General features: G+C 36.4%; 1 protein-coding gene across 2 annotated transcripts in view; it reads left to right on the forward strand.

Annotated features, from left to right (window-relative positions):
- The first annotated feature begins 578 nt into the window (after positions 1-578).
- Positions 579-13992, forward strand: part of DCP1A (decapping mRNA 1A) — a 42700-nt gene continuing 29286 nt past the window's right edge. For both annotated transcript variants that reach the window (XM_061128358.1, XM_061128359.1), the window contains exons 1-3: positions 579-736; positions 3375-3415; positions 5818-5945. In XM_061128358.1, coding sequence (XP_060984341.1) covers positions 602-736; positions 3375-3415; positions 5818-5945 — 304 coding nt within the window. In that variant the 5' untranslated portion in view covers positions 579-601. The remainder of the gene's footprint in view (positions 737-3374; positions 3416-5817; positions 5946-13992) is intronic.

Genomic DNA, 13992 nt, shown 5'->3' on the forward strand with positions numbered 1-13992 from the left:
TTCCAAAACTGGATAAAGATTTTCGTGGGATTCAGAGGAAGGAAATAAGTTGACAATAAAAGACATTTCTGTGTAGTTACAGACGGGCTAGTTTGGCTTTTTCAAAAACTTCCTTTATAAAAACACTAATAGATCTGAGATCTAGGGTACTTTCCGGGGTTCCCCCCCACCATTTCTCCCCGCTTTTCTGTTTTCTAAATCGCCCGTGAAGCCCTGCCTTGACGCAGCTAGGTTTCCAGTCTGCGGCCGCGGGAAACTAATCCGGCAGGAACGGTGAGAAAGCTCCAGAGCGGCCTTGATCCGAGCGCCGATACCTTTCAGCCCGCGGAAAAGAAGAACCTGCGCCCAGGCCTTTCTGCTCCGCCACGCGGCGGCGGACGCCACCTCGAACCTTCAGTCCACTGGGACCTGACGACACCGGAACCCGGCGCCCCGGGCGTGGGTTTAGCGGAGCATAATAGCTGCCGTACCGCCTCGCCGCGAGGCCCGGTGGAGAGGCGGAAATTGAAGGTGCTGACGCAGCTGGGGGAACTTTGCATCCATGGCACCTTCCTGTCCTCGACTCCGCCCCCGCCAGAGGGGCTCGGCTCCGGAATTCAAGATGGAGTCGCTGAGTCGAGCTGGGCAAGAGATGAGCCTAGCGGCCCTGAAGCAACACGACCCCTACATCACCAGCATCGCAGACCTCACGGGCCAGGTCGCACTGTACACCTTCTGCCCCAAGGCCAACCAGTGGGTGAGTGCAGCCAGGCCGCTGAAGTCGCTCTCCCGGCCGCCTCCTCTTAAAGGGGCCGCGCCGACCGACCTGGGTAGGGGGCGATGCGGGAGGCCAGAGTGGCGGAGGCAAGGCCAGCGACTGGAGGAGAGCCTGGCCGGCGCCTGAGAGGTGTCGGCGCCGCTGGGGATTGGGTGAGAGGAGAGAGGGAAGTAGGTCCAGACATCCGGGGGGAAAGCTGATAGGGGGGAGGGTTGAAGAAGGATCAGTCCCCAGGGGTCCAGTTCGAGGATGTGGGCGACCTGCCTTCTTTGCAGGTGTGTTGGAGGATACGAGACCGATGGAGTCAGAAAGATACCTCTAAGATTGTCTGAAGCTTTGAGAGTTGTTAGATAAATTATATATACATAATCTATAAAGTAAACACTTCTCTCCCCCCAACAGATAGATAAATCAGAACCCCCTTCGCAGAGGTTATTAGGATTTAAAGCTTGAAATCCAATTAGTTTCAGTTCTTGGAAAGGCGAGAGGGTGGGGATAAGTCCCGCATTTATCAAACTACACTGTTTCCAGAGTTTGGAAAAGATTTCAAGACACTTAGGAAAAGGGCTTGCATGTTAATTTCGTTACCTTGAAACCTTTGGATAAGAGACCCCGTGTTTGTTTCATCTGTGCTGCTGGTGATGTCACCTCCGAATGCTCCCATCAAACTAAGTACTTTTTGCATTTTTTTGCACGAGATAGGTTGCAAAAAGTTACATTCAGTTAGTTTACTGATTTGTTAGCTGGTTTGAAGCTTCGGTTGTTTACATGACAGAATTTCGAGACTTCCCTGGTGGTCCAGTGGTTAGGACTCCCCGCTTCTACTGCAGGGGGCAAGAGTTTGATCCTTGGTCAGGGAACTAAGATCTAACAAGCCACGCAAGTGGCTAAATAAAATATAAATAAATAAACATACCATCATTTCCCTTAAAAATATGAATCTTCTTGATTAACTCATTTAGTTATATAGGCTTTATTTAGAAAGTAATCTGTAAATGTCTGTTGGATTGAATTAATAAATGATTCACGTTCACGTTTCAATAAGGATTGAAGTCCTTGTACTAACAAACGGAAAGATTATTATCATAATATATCCTTTACAACATAATGCAGATACATGGGTTACATTTAATCATTAATTTTGTGAAAAGTCATTTCGCGTTTATAAACAGTTAAATCAGATGTGGAGAGTTTTCAAAGTCATCTTGCTATACTTTGTATCTGCTTTCCTTTACTTTGTATCTGCTTTCCTCCACTTCCTGGAATAGGAGGAGGTATGGCAAGCCACACAGAACAAAATTATAGATTTTTTTTTTTTAAGTGTGACTGTTTTATTAGATATTGCTTTAGTTTAAATTGTTTTGGACCATTTTTCTTTTCTTGCTGTACATAAAAATTTTGGGAATGTGGATTGCAGACAAATGGTGAATATTTGAGGCATGGGCTTATTACTGACAAGCTATTATTTCTAGTTTGTCACAGACTTCCAATATTTTGGAATTTTAATTGTGCCATTCTTCTTTAAATACAAAATACAAACTGAAATAACCTGAACTGAAAACTAAGCTGCCATTATTCATTTATATCATGGCAGTGATTTGTAACTTTACATAATTGTTTATTTGGGTAAATTTTCTTTCCTTGTGAAGCAGTTGATTACCAATTTCTTATATTAATAAAGTTTGAAAGGCAAGAAATACGTAAGGAAAAATGCCATGATGATGTTTAAGTTAGAAATCAAGATGGTAAATATCTTTTAAAGTTCTTTTTTTCATCCCACCAAATTCAGTTCTATATGACTAACATTTAAGTTTGCTAATAGTTTGCTGATTGCATTAAACTAGATCCTATCTGGACTGTGAACTGTAGACTAATTTTTTTTTTTTCTTTTTTTTAAAACATTGTAACTGTTTAAAACCTAAATACACTTTTGTCACAGCAAATGAAAGATGATGAATTGTGCTTTCTTAATCAAAATGTTTACTTTAAGCTAAAAAAAAGTTTTAAATTATTTGTAAGAGCTACAAAAATTATACTAAGTATAATTTCAGTATTCATGATTCTTCAACAAAGGTCTGAGAATAACAAACTAATTGTGTTTGACAGTAGTTCTTAACTAACCACAAAATTTGTTACTCATGAAAATATGCCAAAATCTTCCAAGTGATGAAACAGTGTCCGGTAAGATAAAATTTCTTGTTTTTCCTCCTACTAACTGTGATAAACTTTAAAGGTGAAGTAATGACTGTGTACAGACTTTGGCTTTAAAATTAAGATATTTGGCTAAAACATTTTAGTTTTAAAAAATGAAAGCTAATTCTAGATTTTTTCCTCCTTTTAAATTTTAAAAAAGAAAAGGAAAGTTACTATAGATGCAGGCATGTTGCTGGATAACATTGCATATCAGTTAACATGCATCAGTAGACTAGAAAGGATACAAAAAAAACTGGTAACAGTAGTTTGTGGAGAGTAATTAATTTTTAAATTAATTAATTAATTTTAGAGTAATTAATTTTAAAATTAATAAGTTGATCTTAAACATGAAGCACTTCTCCATTGGGACAACTTGGGGTTAGATTATGGGGAAAAAAACTAATTGACTCATTATCTGTTACAGGAGAAGACTGATATAGAAGGGACCTTATTTGTATATCGAAGGTAAGCTTTAAAAAAAACTATTTTTTTAAAATTTGATGGTGAACAATGTCATATAGAGTGATTCAGGCTTATTGTAATTTGTCTTTGGAACCTTCCTTCTTAACCCTTCCAAGTATTCATCCATCCCTTGCTGTGAAATCTTAACCAAGTAATGTCCCTTCTTTGACAGTTCCTGTGATTCAGAATCAAACAGAACTTATTTAGGAACCTAGCAAAATAAAAAACATTTTGTTGTAATGAATGAATCTAAAACAAATGCCTTTCTCCCTCCCCCCATATTAGGAAAACAGAGATATGTAACTGAGAAAAATATAATACAGGGACTAACTATTCTGTGATTACTGAACAAAAAGGTTATCTTCTAAGACTGTGGTTCTTTACCCATTCCAACTACCCAAAAGTTTTGAGTTGTGTACAATGTCTAGTAATATGTATTTGTAGTTCGAGAGTCCTTTAGAAAGTCTGGATTACTCATAACTGCACATTTTTAACTTGCAGCTTTTCTGAGAATTAATTGTCTTAAACATGATTGGTTTGTGAATTGCAAGTTTGGTTTTGTTTGGCAACTTTCTTGGCCTAAAGGCAATTGACAGGGTATGTTAGTCATTGGAGTTTCTTGTTTTCCTGGATCCCTCTTAACTCTAGCTCTGATTGGGGTAGATGCCTTCTCTTGGTTTCTAAAGCTTAGGAAACTCAGTGGGATTACTGATACCTGGTTTTTTTCGTGTGTGTGTGTATGTGTGTGTGTGTGTGTATGTGGTAAATTATTTATGGATTGCAACAAGAATTTGTCAAATATTCTTGTAAATTGTGTTGTGCACCTTTGAGATCTTGTCTAAAAAACACTGATTTTTCTCTTCCTTTTAAGTGCTTTAATGTTACTCTTTCTTTTTGACATTTTGTTCCCTGTTACTCATCTTTCTCCTTTAAAAAAAAAAAAAAGACCTTTACCCTTAACATGGTAGTATTCATTACCAGTATAAATCTCTAGAAGCTCTTCAACTGTTATTAGAACCTCGGTACTTGGGAAGCACTTTCCTGGCCTTATTGTAACAGTGTGGATTCACCAATTACAGAAAATGAAATTTAGTTTAGTGACTGACTTGATTCAATGAAATTTATGGAAGCTTCTACTTGTATTGATTCCAATAAAAGGAGGCCAGAGAGACTATTTGGGAAATCTGAGAACATGTTATGGATGAAATAGATAAATATATACCAGATGTCAGAATGTCCCTTTGGAGAGACCTTAGCATAGAAGAAGCCTGGATTTGGAATCAGAAAACCTAAAAGCTGAGTCCTGGTTTTTATTTGTGTGACTTTGGCTGCAGGCCTGAATCATCCTAAGCTTGTTTCCTAATCTGTAGAATAGAATTCTAAAACCTCTCCCATGTACACAGAGAAATGTGTCGTATACAAGTGAGAAGTTCCTAAAGGATTGTGTACTGAATCACCCTGACATGGGAACCAAAGATATTTCTTCTTGTAGGATTCAAAACATTTTCTTACTAGCTCAAGTCTTTCAATAGTTCTCCCATTTGATATAAGCAAAATCATTGTGATGGTGGGCAATAATTATTGTAACCAGTCCTGTACTATATTTAAAATAAATGATATTTTTATTGAGCATATATTCACTAAATATCTACTAAATAAGAGACTAAATATATGTCTCTCTTGGTACTTATCTGAAAAAAATAAGAATCCTATTTGCATGGTAACCAGTCCTGTACTATATTTAAAATAAACGATATTTTTATTGAGCATATATTCACTAAATATCTACTAAATAAGAGACTAAATATATGTCTCTCTTGGTACTTATCTGAAAAAAATAAGAATCCTATTTGCATGGTACAGTTTAGCGGAGAAGGATGATAAATACAGAAAAAAGTGGTATGGAAAAAGAGAGAAGGGTTAGAGGTATTGAGCTTGGGAGCATTGGAAAGGGTAGTTCTGTGGTAGGCCTTACTGAGAATGGGACGTTTGAACGGAGGCTTGTGGGAAATGAGATAGCTAGATTTTGGGCAAGTAGCCCAGACAGAGGCCTTTAGGTAGAAACATACCTATAGGAAGAATGGTAAGGAGTCCAGTGTGGCTGGAGCAGGAAGAACAGGGAAGAGGCACAGGAGTTGAAGTCAAGGGGGCACATATCACTTAAGGCCTTGGGTGGATGGCCTTAGTTAGGACCTTGGCCTTAATTCTGAGGGACAGTCCTTGAAAGCTCCTGGGGGGGAGTGGGGGTATGATCTGACTTAAATTTTTTGTTTATGGTTTTAAGTGCTAATAATATTGTATAATGCAATATTCCATTCATTCTTTAAAATGGAACTAAAGAGTAGAAAATATTTCAGCAAATTTAATGACTCCTGTTTTTTTTTTTTTCTTCTATTAAATCTAAGGTCAGCTTCACCTTACCATGGTTTCACCATTGTGAATCGACTGAATATGCACAATCTAGTTGAACCAGTGAATAAAGATTTGGAATTTCAGCTCCATGAACCATTTCTTCTGTATAGAAATGCAAGTTGTGAGTATCTGTCTGTTAATTATAGTTCATGTGTTTGCCGCTTAATTAAGGGACTTTAGTTTCTGTCAGCACAGTATTCTTGGAAATTCAGGATACAATAAAAACTATGGTCTATACTCTTGTGGTTATAAGTGAGTCTCTTGCTAAGATCAGAGCTTTTGAATTGAGCTTCTAAAATTGAAACACTCTTTTGTATACAGTGACTTATTATTTTAGTAGTAGTTAACTATATTATTCTATATAATTGTATTACATTATACTCCTACTATTTTTTCTATGAAAATAAATTTCAGCCTTTGTTTTTGTTGTAATATGTGTTATTGGCTGCCCAGGCCACTGAGCAAAAGAACTTAAAGACAGATACTGATATTTCTGTGCACAAAGAAAGGAGTGTTTTTGCCCTGATTGTGGTATTTTTCATTCTATTTATTTAGTTGAGTGTTGGGTACAAGTGCTGGGCCAGGAGCTATTGTAGTTTAATGTCAATAGTATAATAACTTTCAGGGTAGACAGGCAGTTAAGTCAGCTGAGACTCGGAGGTGAGTGGCGGCTGCTTGGTTGGAGAGAGAGGACTGTAACCATTTTTGCTGCTTCCTAGTGCAGGTCCTTTCAGGCATTTTATAGACACGAAAAATGGCTGGGTGTAGTCAGCAAAGCCAGAGTGGCCTTTTTAAGAAGTAAATACTAAAAAGTACACCTGGTTCTTGTATTTCAACATGGGAATTGGAGGTATGAGTGTTTGGGAACAGCAGACAGACACTTTGTCTGGCATTGCTGATAGGAATGCTGGTAAGGGGACTGTGCTGCAGTCATCATCTGAGGAGACGGCTGGAGAGGCTTTGCTTCCAACTTAAAACATAAAAGTTTGAATCTCACTTGAGTGCGAGGTAACTAGGATTGGGGGAATGTCTTCAATATAAAATGTTAAAAAAAAAAAAAAACCTACTAGAAAGTATGCATCTTTTCATCCCCTGAATGAGAAGTGACAATTCTTTGTTGAAATTAAAAGCCCCAAATTCTTCTCCCTAGCTCACTTTTAAGCAAAATAAAATCTCTCTCTAGACTTTTCAGTAAATGATTTGTCCAGATAATTATCTCTCTTAGTTTGAATGGATGGATTTGTTTAAACTATTATTAACAGTAAGAATTACTTCAAATAGCTGTTTTCTTTATGCTGACCATTCTGTTAAAGGGAAAATTCTGCAAAGCAGCACAGATCCAATTTTTTATTTAAGGAAAATTGGTTTAATTCTGCTTTTTATTACCTGAAAACTTAATCTAGCTATTGCCTCTAATATAAGTTTGATTAGTAAAGTAGTCAGTAGGGGAAATTATCAGAGGCCCATGGACTTAATTACCATTTAGCATAAGCCTGAAATAAATTGTATTTAACAAGTAAAGGTACCTGTGAAGTTGAAGTGCAAGATAACAAAAATAAAAGTGAACCATGATTAACCAAAAAGTTTTTAAATTAATTTTATCAGAATGTAGTTGATTTCTAGTGTTGTGTTGATTAACCAAAATTTAACCAATCGGAGCCTAAAATATCTGGAAATATTTCTATAGTCCATGTGTGGAAGAAATGAAGGCAAATTGTAAAGAAAAAAGGCTAATGTTTTATTTTGTGAAAATCTAGCAAATTTCTCATGTGTTACTTAGGATCAGTACTATAAGTTTTACCACATTATAGTGTCATAGATTGATTTGCTGTAATGATAAGACCTTAAATCATCAGAAGTGTTTCTTACGTTAATTAGAATATTCTTGAGGGGGACAGTGCACTAATGCTTTTTACTGTAGAAAGATTTTCAACAAGAGGTTGAAACAAAGGTTTCCTTAGTTAAACATAAGACTCACTTAACCCAGATCATTCTGCTTCTCAGTTAATTGAGGCACTGAATTATTTCTTAAGGGCCTAACAGTTTCTGGTATTGCTAATAAGATATTCAGGAGCACATCAGTTTGTTTTTAAGCCAGAAACAAGCCTGAAAAGGTCAAGAACAATACTGTGGATATATTAGAAATAGTCTAGAAGAAGAGCTTGGGGAAAGTATTTAGAGGCCTTTCTGTACTGGGGAGAAGTGACAGGGCCGCATAAAGTGATTTTGAAACTGTTAAAGCCTCTGCTGAGTCTGTTTTGTCTCCCTAGTCTTAAAAGTATCAGGTAGTCTTGTCAGGTCAGCAAGCTACTGAATTGTTTAGGGATTTGTTCTTTAAATAAAAAGTTAATTAGTGTCTGATGTGTATACAGGTAATTATACATAATTTTGTAGCTGTTCTACTGTCATTTTCTCATGGGAAATACCACCAAGACACCTGACCTATTTTGTTCAAGCTACACCCTCAGATCCAGCCTCTTCCTCTTAAATCAGTTTTTAGAGGTGATAGAATATTGAGCTATAACTTTTTCCAGTTCTAACTTTTTTTGGTAGGGGGGGAGGGGGGCATGCTCTGAGTGGCTTGTAGGATCTTAGTTCTCTAATCTAGGATGGAATTCAGACCCACAGAAGGGAGAGCACAGAGTCTCCACTGGACTGCCAGGGAATCCCTAGTTTTTAACACCCCACCCCACCATCCCAAGAGAAAGGTAAAATCTTACACAGCAAATGCTTGCACCTGCTAGAAGTTTAGCTTTGGTGATTCTCTTGCATCTTTTGGAAGCAGTTTATTTTTATACCTTTTGCCAGCCATAAGACCCCAATAAGGGTTGAGGATACTGCAGATTCTATAGTTAGTAAGCAAAAATGATATCCCCAGCACTTTACTTCTGATTCCCCACTTACAGATGAGGAAACAAGAGTCCCAGAGAAGTTAAGAAACTTGCTCAAGAGTCAACAAAGTTTATAAGTAACAGGCAGAAGTCAAATCTAGGTCTCTTGAGCTTCAAAACCAATGTTCCTTCTTCTTTGCTACAACAGTAAAATAACTTATTTCATCAGTCCACTTTGTAGAGCAGTACTGTCCTGTAGAACTCTTTGATGATGGAACTGCTCTGTATCGATACTGTCCCATATAGCAGTCACCAGTCAGCCAATGTGACTGTGGAACACTTAAAATGTGGCTGGTACAGCCAAGAAAAAACAGATTTTTTAAAGTTTATTTAATCAATTTGCATTTATAGCCATATGAGACTAGTGACTACCATATTGGACACCAGAGTTCTGAAGCATAGATCCATACAGAAACGTACTTGGGCAGCTGTAGATTTGTATGCCTCTCATTTAATCATTTCTTTTTAAAATTTACAAATGATTTCTAGATGCAAGGGCTGCAGAAGATATCCCTGAGGGTGGGTTTGCCATGGTAACACTCTTTGCCGTGGAATTTAGTTTGCAGAAAAGAATTCTATTCTAGGCTTTGCCATTTTCCCAACTGTAACTTTGGATAAATCACTTAAACCACTGATCTGACCTGCTTATCTTAAGAAAGCATCATATATGTAATTTGTCAGGCACTTACAAATTAAAATATTATAGACTGTGTCTCTATCTTGGACTTAAACCAAGTGGTCTTATCACTGAAAGATCTTAAAGACTTTATTATCCAGGTCCCTTAATGAGTTGTATATTAGTAAGTTAAGATATCAGCCCATCAACCTAGGGAGGTGACAGGCAAGCTTATCTACCTCAATCTGTGCTATGAACTAGAGGGAAGATTTCTCCCCTAAAAATTGTAGCCAGAGCCCTCTCTCATATCTCAGATTTGAGGTTCAAGTTATAATACTCATTTGGTGTAATTTCTTACCCAGGCCAAAAAATTAACATAAAATTGATTCTCACCTGTTGAATACTCTAGAACACTTGGTAAAAGCAAATGCAGAACTTTTTTCGAGAGAATATTCTTAATCAAGATTGCCCCAGGATCTTACTGGTAAGCCTCATGGTCCAAAAATTGCAATATATGCAAAGACATAATTCATAGTCAGTAAAGCATATGGTAAAACACACAGCCCTTCCCAGAAATTTTAATTATATCATTAAATTTTATCATTATCATCAAATTTTATTATTTGGTTAATGATATGATCAGTTAGAGACTTTAATGGATAGGAATATCAGATGTAGATTATAAAATAAAGTGACAGGTAGATTTGAAAAATAGCTAAGTAAAACTTTCTAGAAATTAAAATTTTAGTTGTTGAAGTAAACTCTCTACCTGATTTAACAGTTAATTTATAAAGACTGAAAAGAGAATTAGGTACCTGGAAGAGACATCTGAGGAAATTATCCAGGATACAGTCCAGAAAGGGGAAAAATGAAAAATTTAACAGAGAACAAAGGACTGGAAAGTCTTAGAAAGTTTAATGTATGACAGAGAAGAATTTCAGAATGATAAAATATGTAGAGGGGGATTTTTTTTTTTTTTTTGAGGGAATATTTGAGATTATAACTGAGAATTTTCCAGAATCCATGAAAGACATAAGTCTCGGATTTAGGCAATAAAATAAGGCCCCAAGCAAAATAAATAGAAATAAATATAGACTTGGACACATGGCAAAATAAATAGAGACCTGGATCAAAGGCAAAGACATAAGCAGCCAAAGCTGCTTTGAGATTTATTATTTAGGAAGAGCATCAGTTAGACTGACAGCATATTTAATTGCAGCTACTGAGTTTAGAAGACAAAGGAATTTTATTTTCAGAGTACTGAGGAAAAAACAATTAACCATCAATTTAGTAATTCAAGAGAGCAAACTAAGAAATTTTTCAACAAAAACAGAAGTTAACTCCAGCAGACCTTTGTCATATGTGCTTCCAAAGCAGTACTGTATGGTAGCTATTGAACCCATGAAATGTGTCTAGCACAACTCTGTTTTCAACTATAAGTTCTTAATTTATTTTAGTTAATTTATTTTTACCAGTACAGCTCTAAAGGCTATAGTAGAAAGAAGAAAATTGAATACAGAAGTAAGTAGTTTTAAGCAACAGTAAAACAAAATAAGCCTTGATTGTATAAAAAAATAAATTGCCTAGCTTGAGTAGAGGTACTAAAAAGGTAAAGCAAAAATACCAGACAGCAATAATATAAGATAAAAACTTTCCAAACCAAAACATTATGAAGACTGAGGTGAAGGTAAATAAATTGATGACCAATAGACTTGTAAGTCAAGCTATGTTTTGATCATAAGATTCAGGGTAATCACTGCAGAACAGAAATAGGATGTCTTAATTTTAAACCAGTACAAATTGAGATAGGAAAAAAGTAAATAGAAACTATGGCAAATAGCACAGTTCTAATAAAATGGCAGAAATAAATAAACCAGTAATTAAAACAAATTTAAGTGAACTATACTTGCCAGTTAAAAGAGATTCTGAGATTGGATAAAGATACAGAATTTGCCAATAATGCTATTTTCAAAAAGCTTAAAACTCCAAAGCCAGGAAAAGTTGAAAGTAAAAGGATAGGATGATATATGTCAGGTAACTATTAGCCAAACAAGACTGATGTCGCTGTGTTAATCACATGTCATAGAATTTGAGGTAGGAAACATCAGGAATAAAAGTTATCCCATAATGACAAAAGAAGTAAAACGCCTACAAGAAAAAACAGTTCTAAATTGATATGTACCTTGTATTTGTTGGCATTACATATCAAATGTTTAAAATCCATAATTATAGTGGGAAATATAAACAGACCACCTCAGTAATTGACAGATAAGGCAGATAATTTAGTAAGGTTATGGGATATTTAAACAACACAGTTAGACTTGGTCTAATGGACAAAGGAAAAAACCCTGCTTCTAGCAGTTCAAAAATTTGCATTTTTTTCAAGTATGTATAGAATTTTTATTAAAATTATCATACATAGGTAGGAATTGCAGTAGAGCAGATCAACAAAACAAAAGCTCTCCTCTATGACCTGATTGATCCAACAGCAAAAAGAGAAGGAGAGACATAAATGGCAATATTAGGAATAATATATACTATGTGTATATATATATAGCAACTAAGGATAGAGAATAAAATAAGAAACCACTGTAAAGAACTTTTTGCATAGAATTTTAAAATTTGGATTATATAGACAGTTTCCTGGGAAAAAAAACAATGTAACAAAACTTAGGAATAAATGGATTCAATGAAATAATTGGGCCAGTATTTTTAAATTCCTTTCCATCTTGTCTAAAAAGAATGCTGAGAAGAATGTTTTCTCCAGTTCAGTAAGTGGTACTGAAGTAGTTGTCCATATAGCAGCGGGCCTCTGAAAAAGTAACTATACTATCTTCACATTTCTGATCTTACCATGGAAACACTTATCTCCATAGAAAGGAAATCGTGCTTCATACTATCCACTATTCCTTCAAGCATTTGGTGAGCACTGGCTACAAGCAACAAAACCTCACTAAGTATGTTTGTCTTAGAAGGTGCTTTCCCCCAAGATCAGTGTCAGGGTACTTTCATTTTCTTTTCTGTGGGTATGTCTCAGGGTTAACATGGTAACCTGGAATTTGTTGTACATACATGTATATGTACTTGTGACTTAATTGTGAGGTGTCAAGTCTAACATGCACACAGAGTAAAATAATCACTTCTCTTTTGGCTAAAACCACCATCACACACTTGTCTAAGGACAGAATTAAGTTTAATGTGAGAAGAGAGAGTACCTTAAGGCATAGACACCCTGTAACTAGCTTAACAGCGACAGCAGGTCACCACACCGGAACAATTGAAAATAAAAATCTTATTACTGTTTAATATTTTGAAAGAACTTACCTCCAAAAATCTGTGCGAAGTACCCCTTCGTTTCCGCTTCACTTGTCACTTTTCCTTTATATCGAGCATCAGTCTCTTGATATAGAGCATTTTTAATTAAAATTAGATCACTAGAAAAAGCAGGGAGATTCATTTCCATAGTGTTGAAAATGTAGCTGCCAAATGGTAAGTTTTATTAGAAGAAATACTGTAGTGTGTACGTGTGTTTTTCTTGCTCTCTGTCCTTTCTCAGTTCAAGGGCACGAGCAGTAGAGATGCCAGGTGGCTGTTGGCATTTGGTGCAAATCTTCAAACTTAAAGCACAATACAGGAAATTTCCTTGCAAGAGTAGTATTACAGTTTGGCAACTCAAAAAATGTGAGTTCTACCACCAGGCTAAAAGAAGACTTTATGAACAGTTTCTAAAGTTCCACAGCCCATACTTTGTGATCTTTGAATCCAGTACACACTGCTTCTTATGTAGCCTGAAAAGAGGCAGGCAGTCTTCCCCCATCAGCAGCAGCTGCTGTGGCTGGTATGATTCTGCAATCAGCGTAAGAGGAAGAAATCTTTGGCGCTGCATTAGTCTGGCCTTCTGAACCAAGATAAAGGAAGAGCCTTGCTGTTGTCACATTACGTAGACTGAAGAGGTAAAACACCATGAAAACAGTGACTTAGACTCCAAGGTTGATCTGGTGACGCTGTTAGGTCAGACATATCAAAAATCTTGAATGCTTCCTAGCTGGTACAGGTCGCTACTTAGTGTTCTAGTAGAGCCTCCATCGGGTACCTTCTTGTTAACTTGAGTCCATGAACAGTTGAGAATTTCCAAAGCAGGTTCTTTTCATTATGCCCAATTACTGACTTCCCCCTCCCCCCCAGTAGTGTTTTCAGGTGAAAGCAATTTTTATAATTTATTATCATTTTAATTGTAAAGATGTTAAAAGTTGACCATGTATGCTCTATTCATGGCAAGTGCTATGCGGCAATAGTGACGATAAATCCTAAAAGCAGAGGTGAAATCCTAGTATGATTCACTGTTTTATTCAGGGTTACCCATCATTACAGAGTGACAAGTTTATAAATAGGAATCATCACTTGCGATATTCTTGGGTTTATTTTCCTAGTCCTCCAAAAAGTTTAGTGGTCATTTCATATGTCTGAATCCTATACTGAAATTACAGTTAAAACGAACTGTGGAAGCAGTGTTGCTGGTAAATATTTTCGGACTTGATTTAGAGAAGGGTACCAAATTTAAAAATAAACTAAAGAGCTTACAGAATAGCATTTTTAATTTCCTGGAAGAAGTCTTTTAATCAATGTTTACTAAGTAGACATAATTTAAATTTTAGAAAGTG

Source organism: Dama dama, chromosome 24 (assembly GCF_033118175.1).
Source record: "Dama dama isolate Ldn47 chromosome 24, ASM3311817v1, whole genome shotgun sequence".
Taxonomy (NCBI): Eukaryota; Metazoa; Chordata; class Mammalia; order Artiodactyla; family Cervidae; genus Dama; species Dama dama.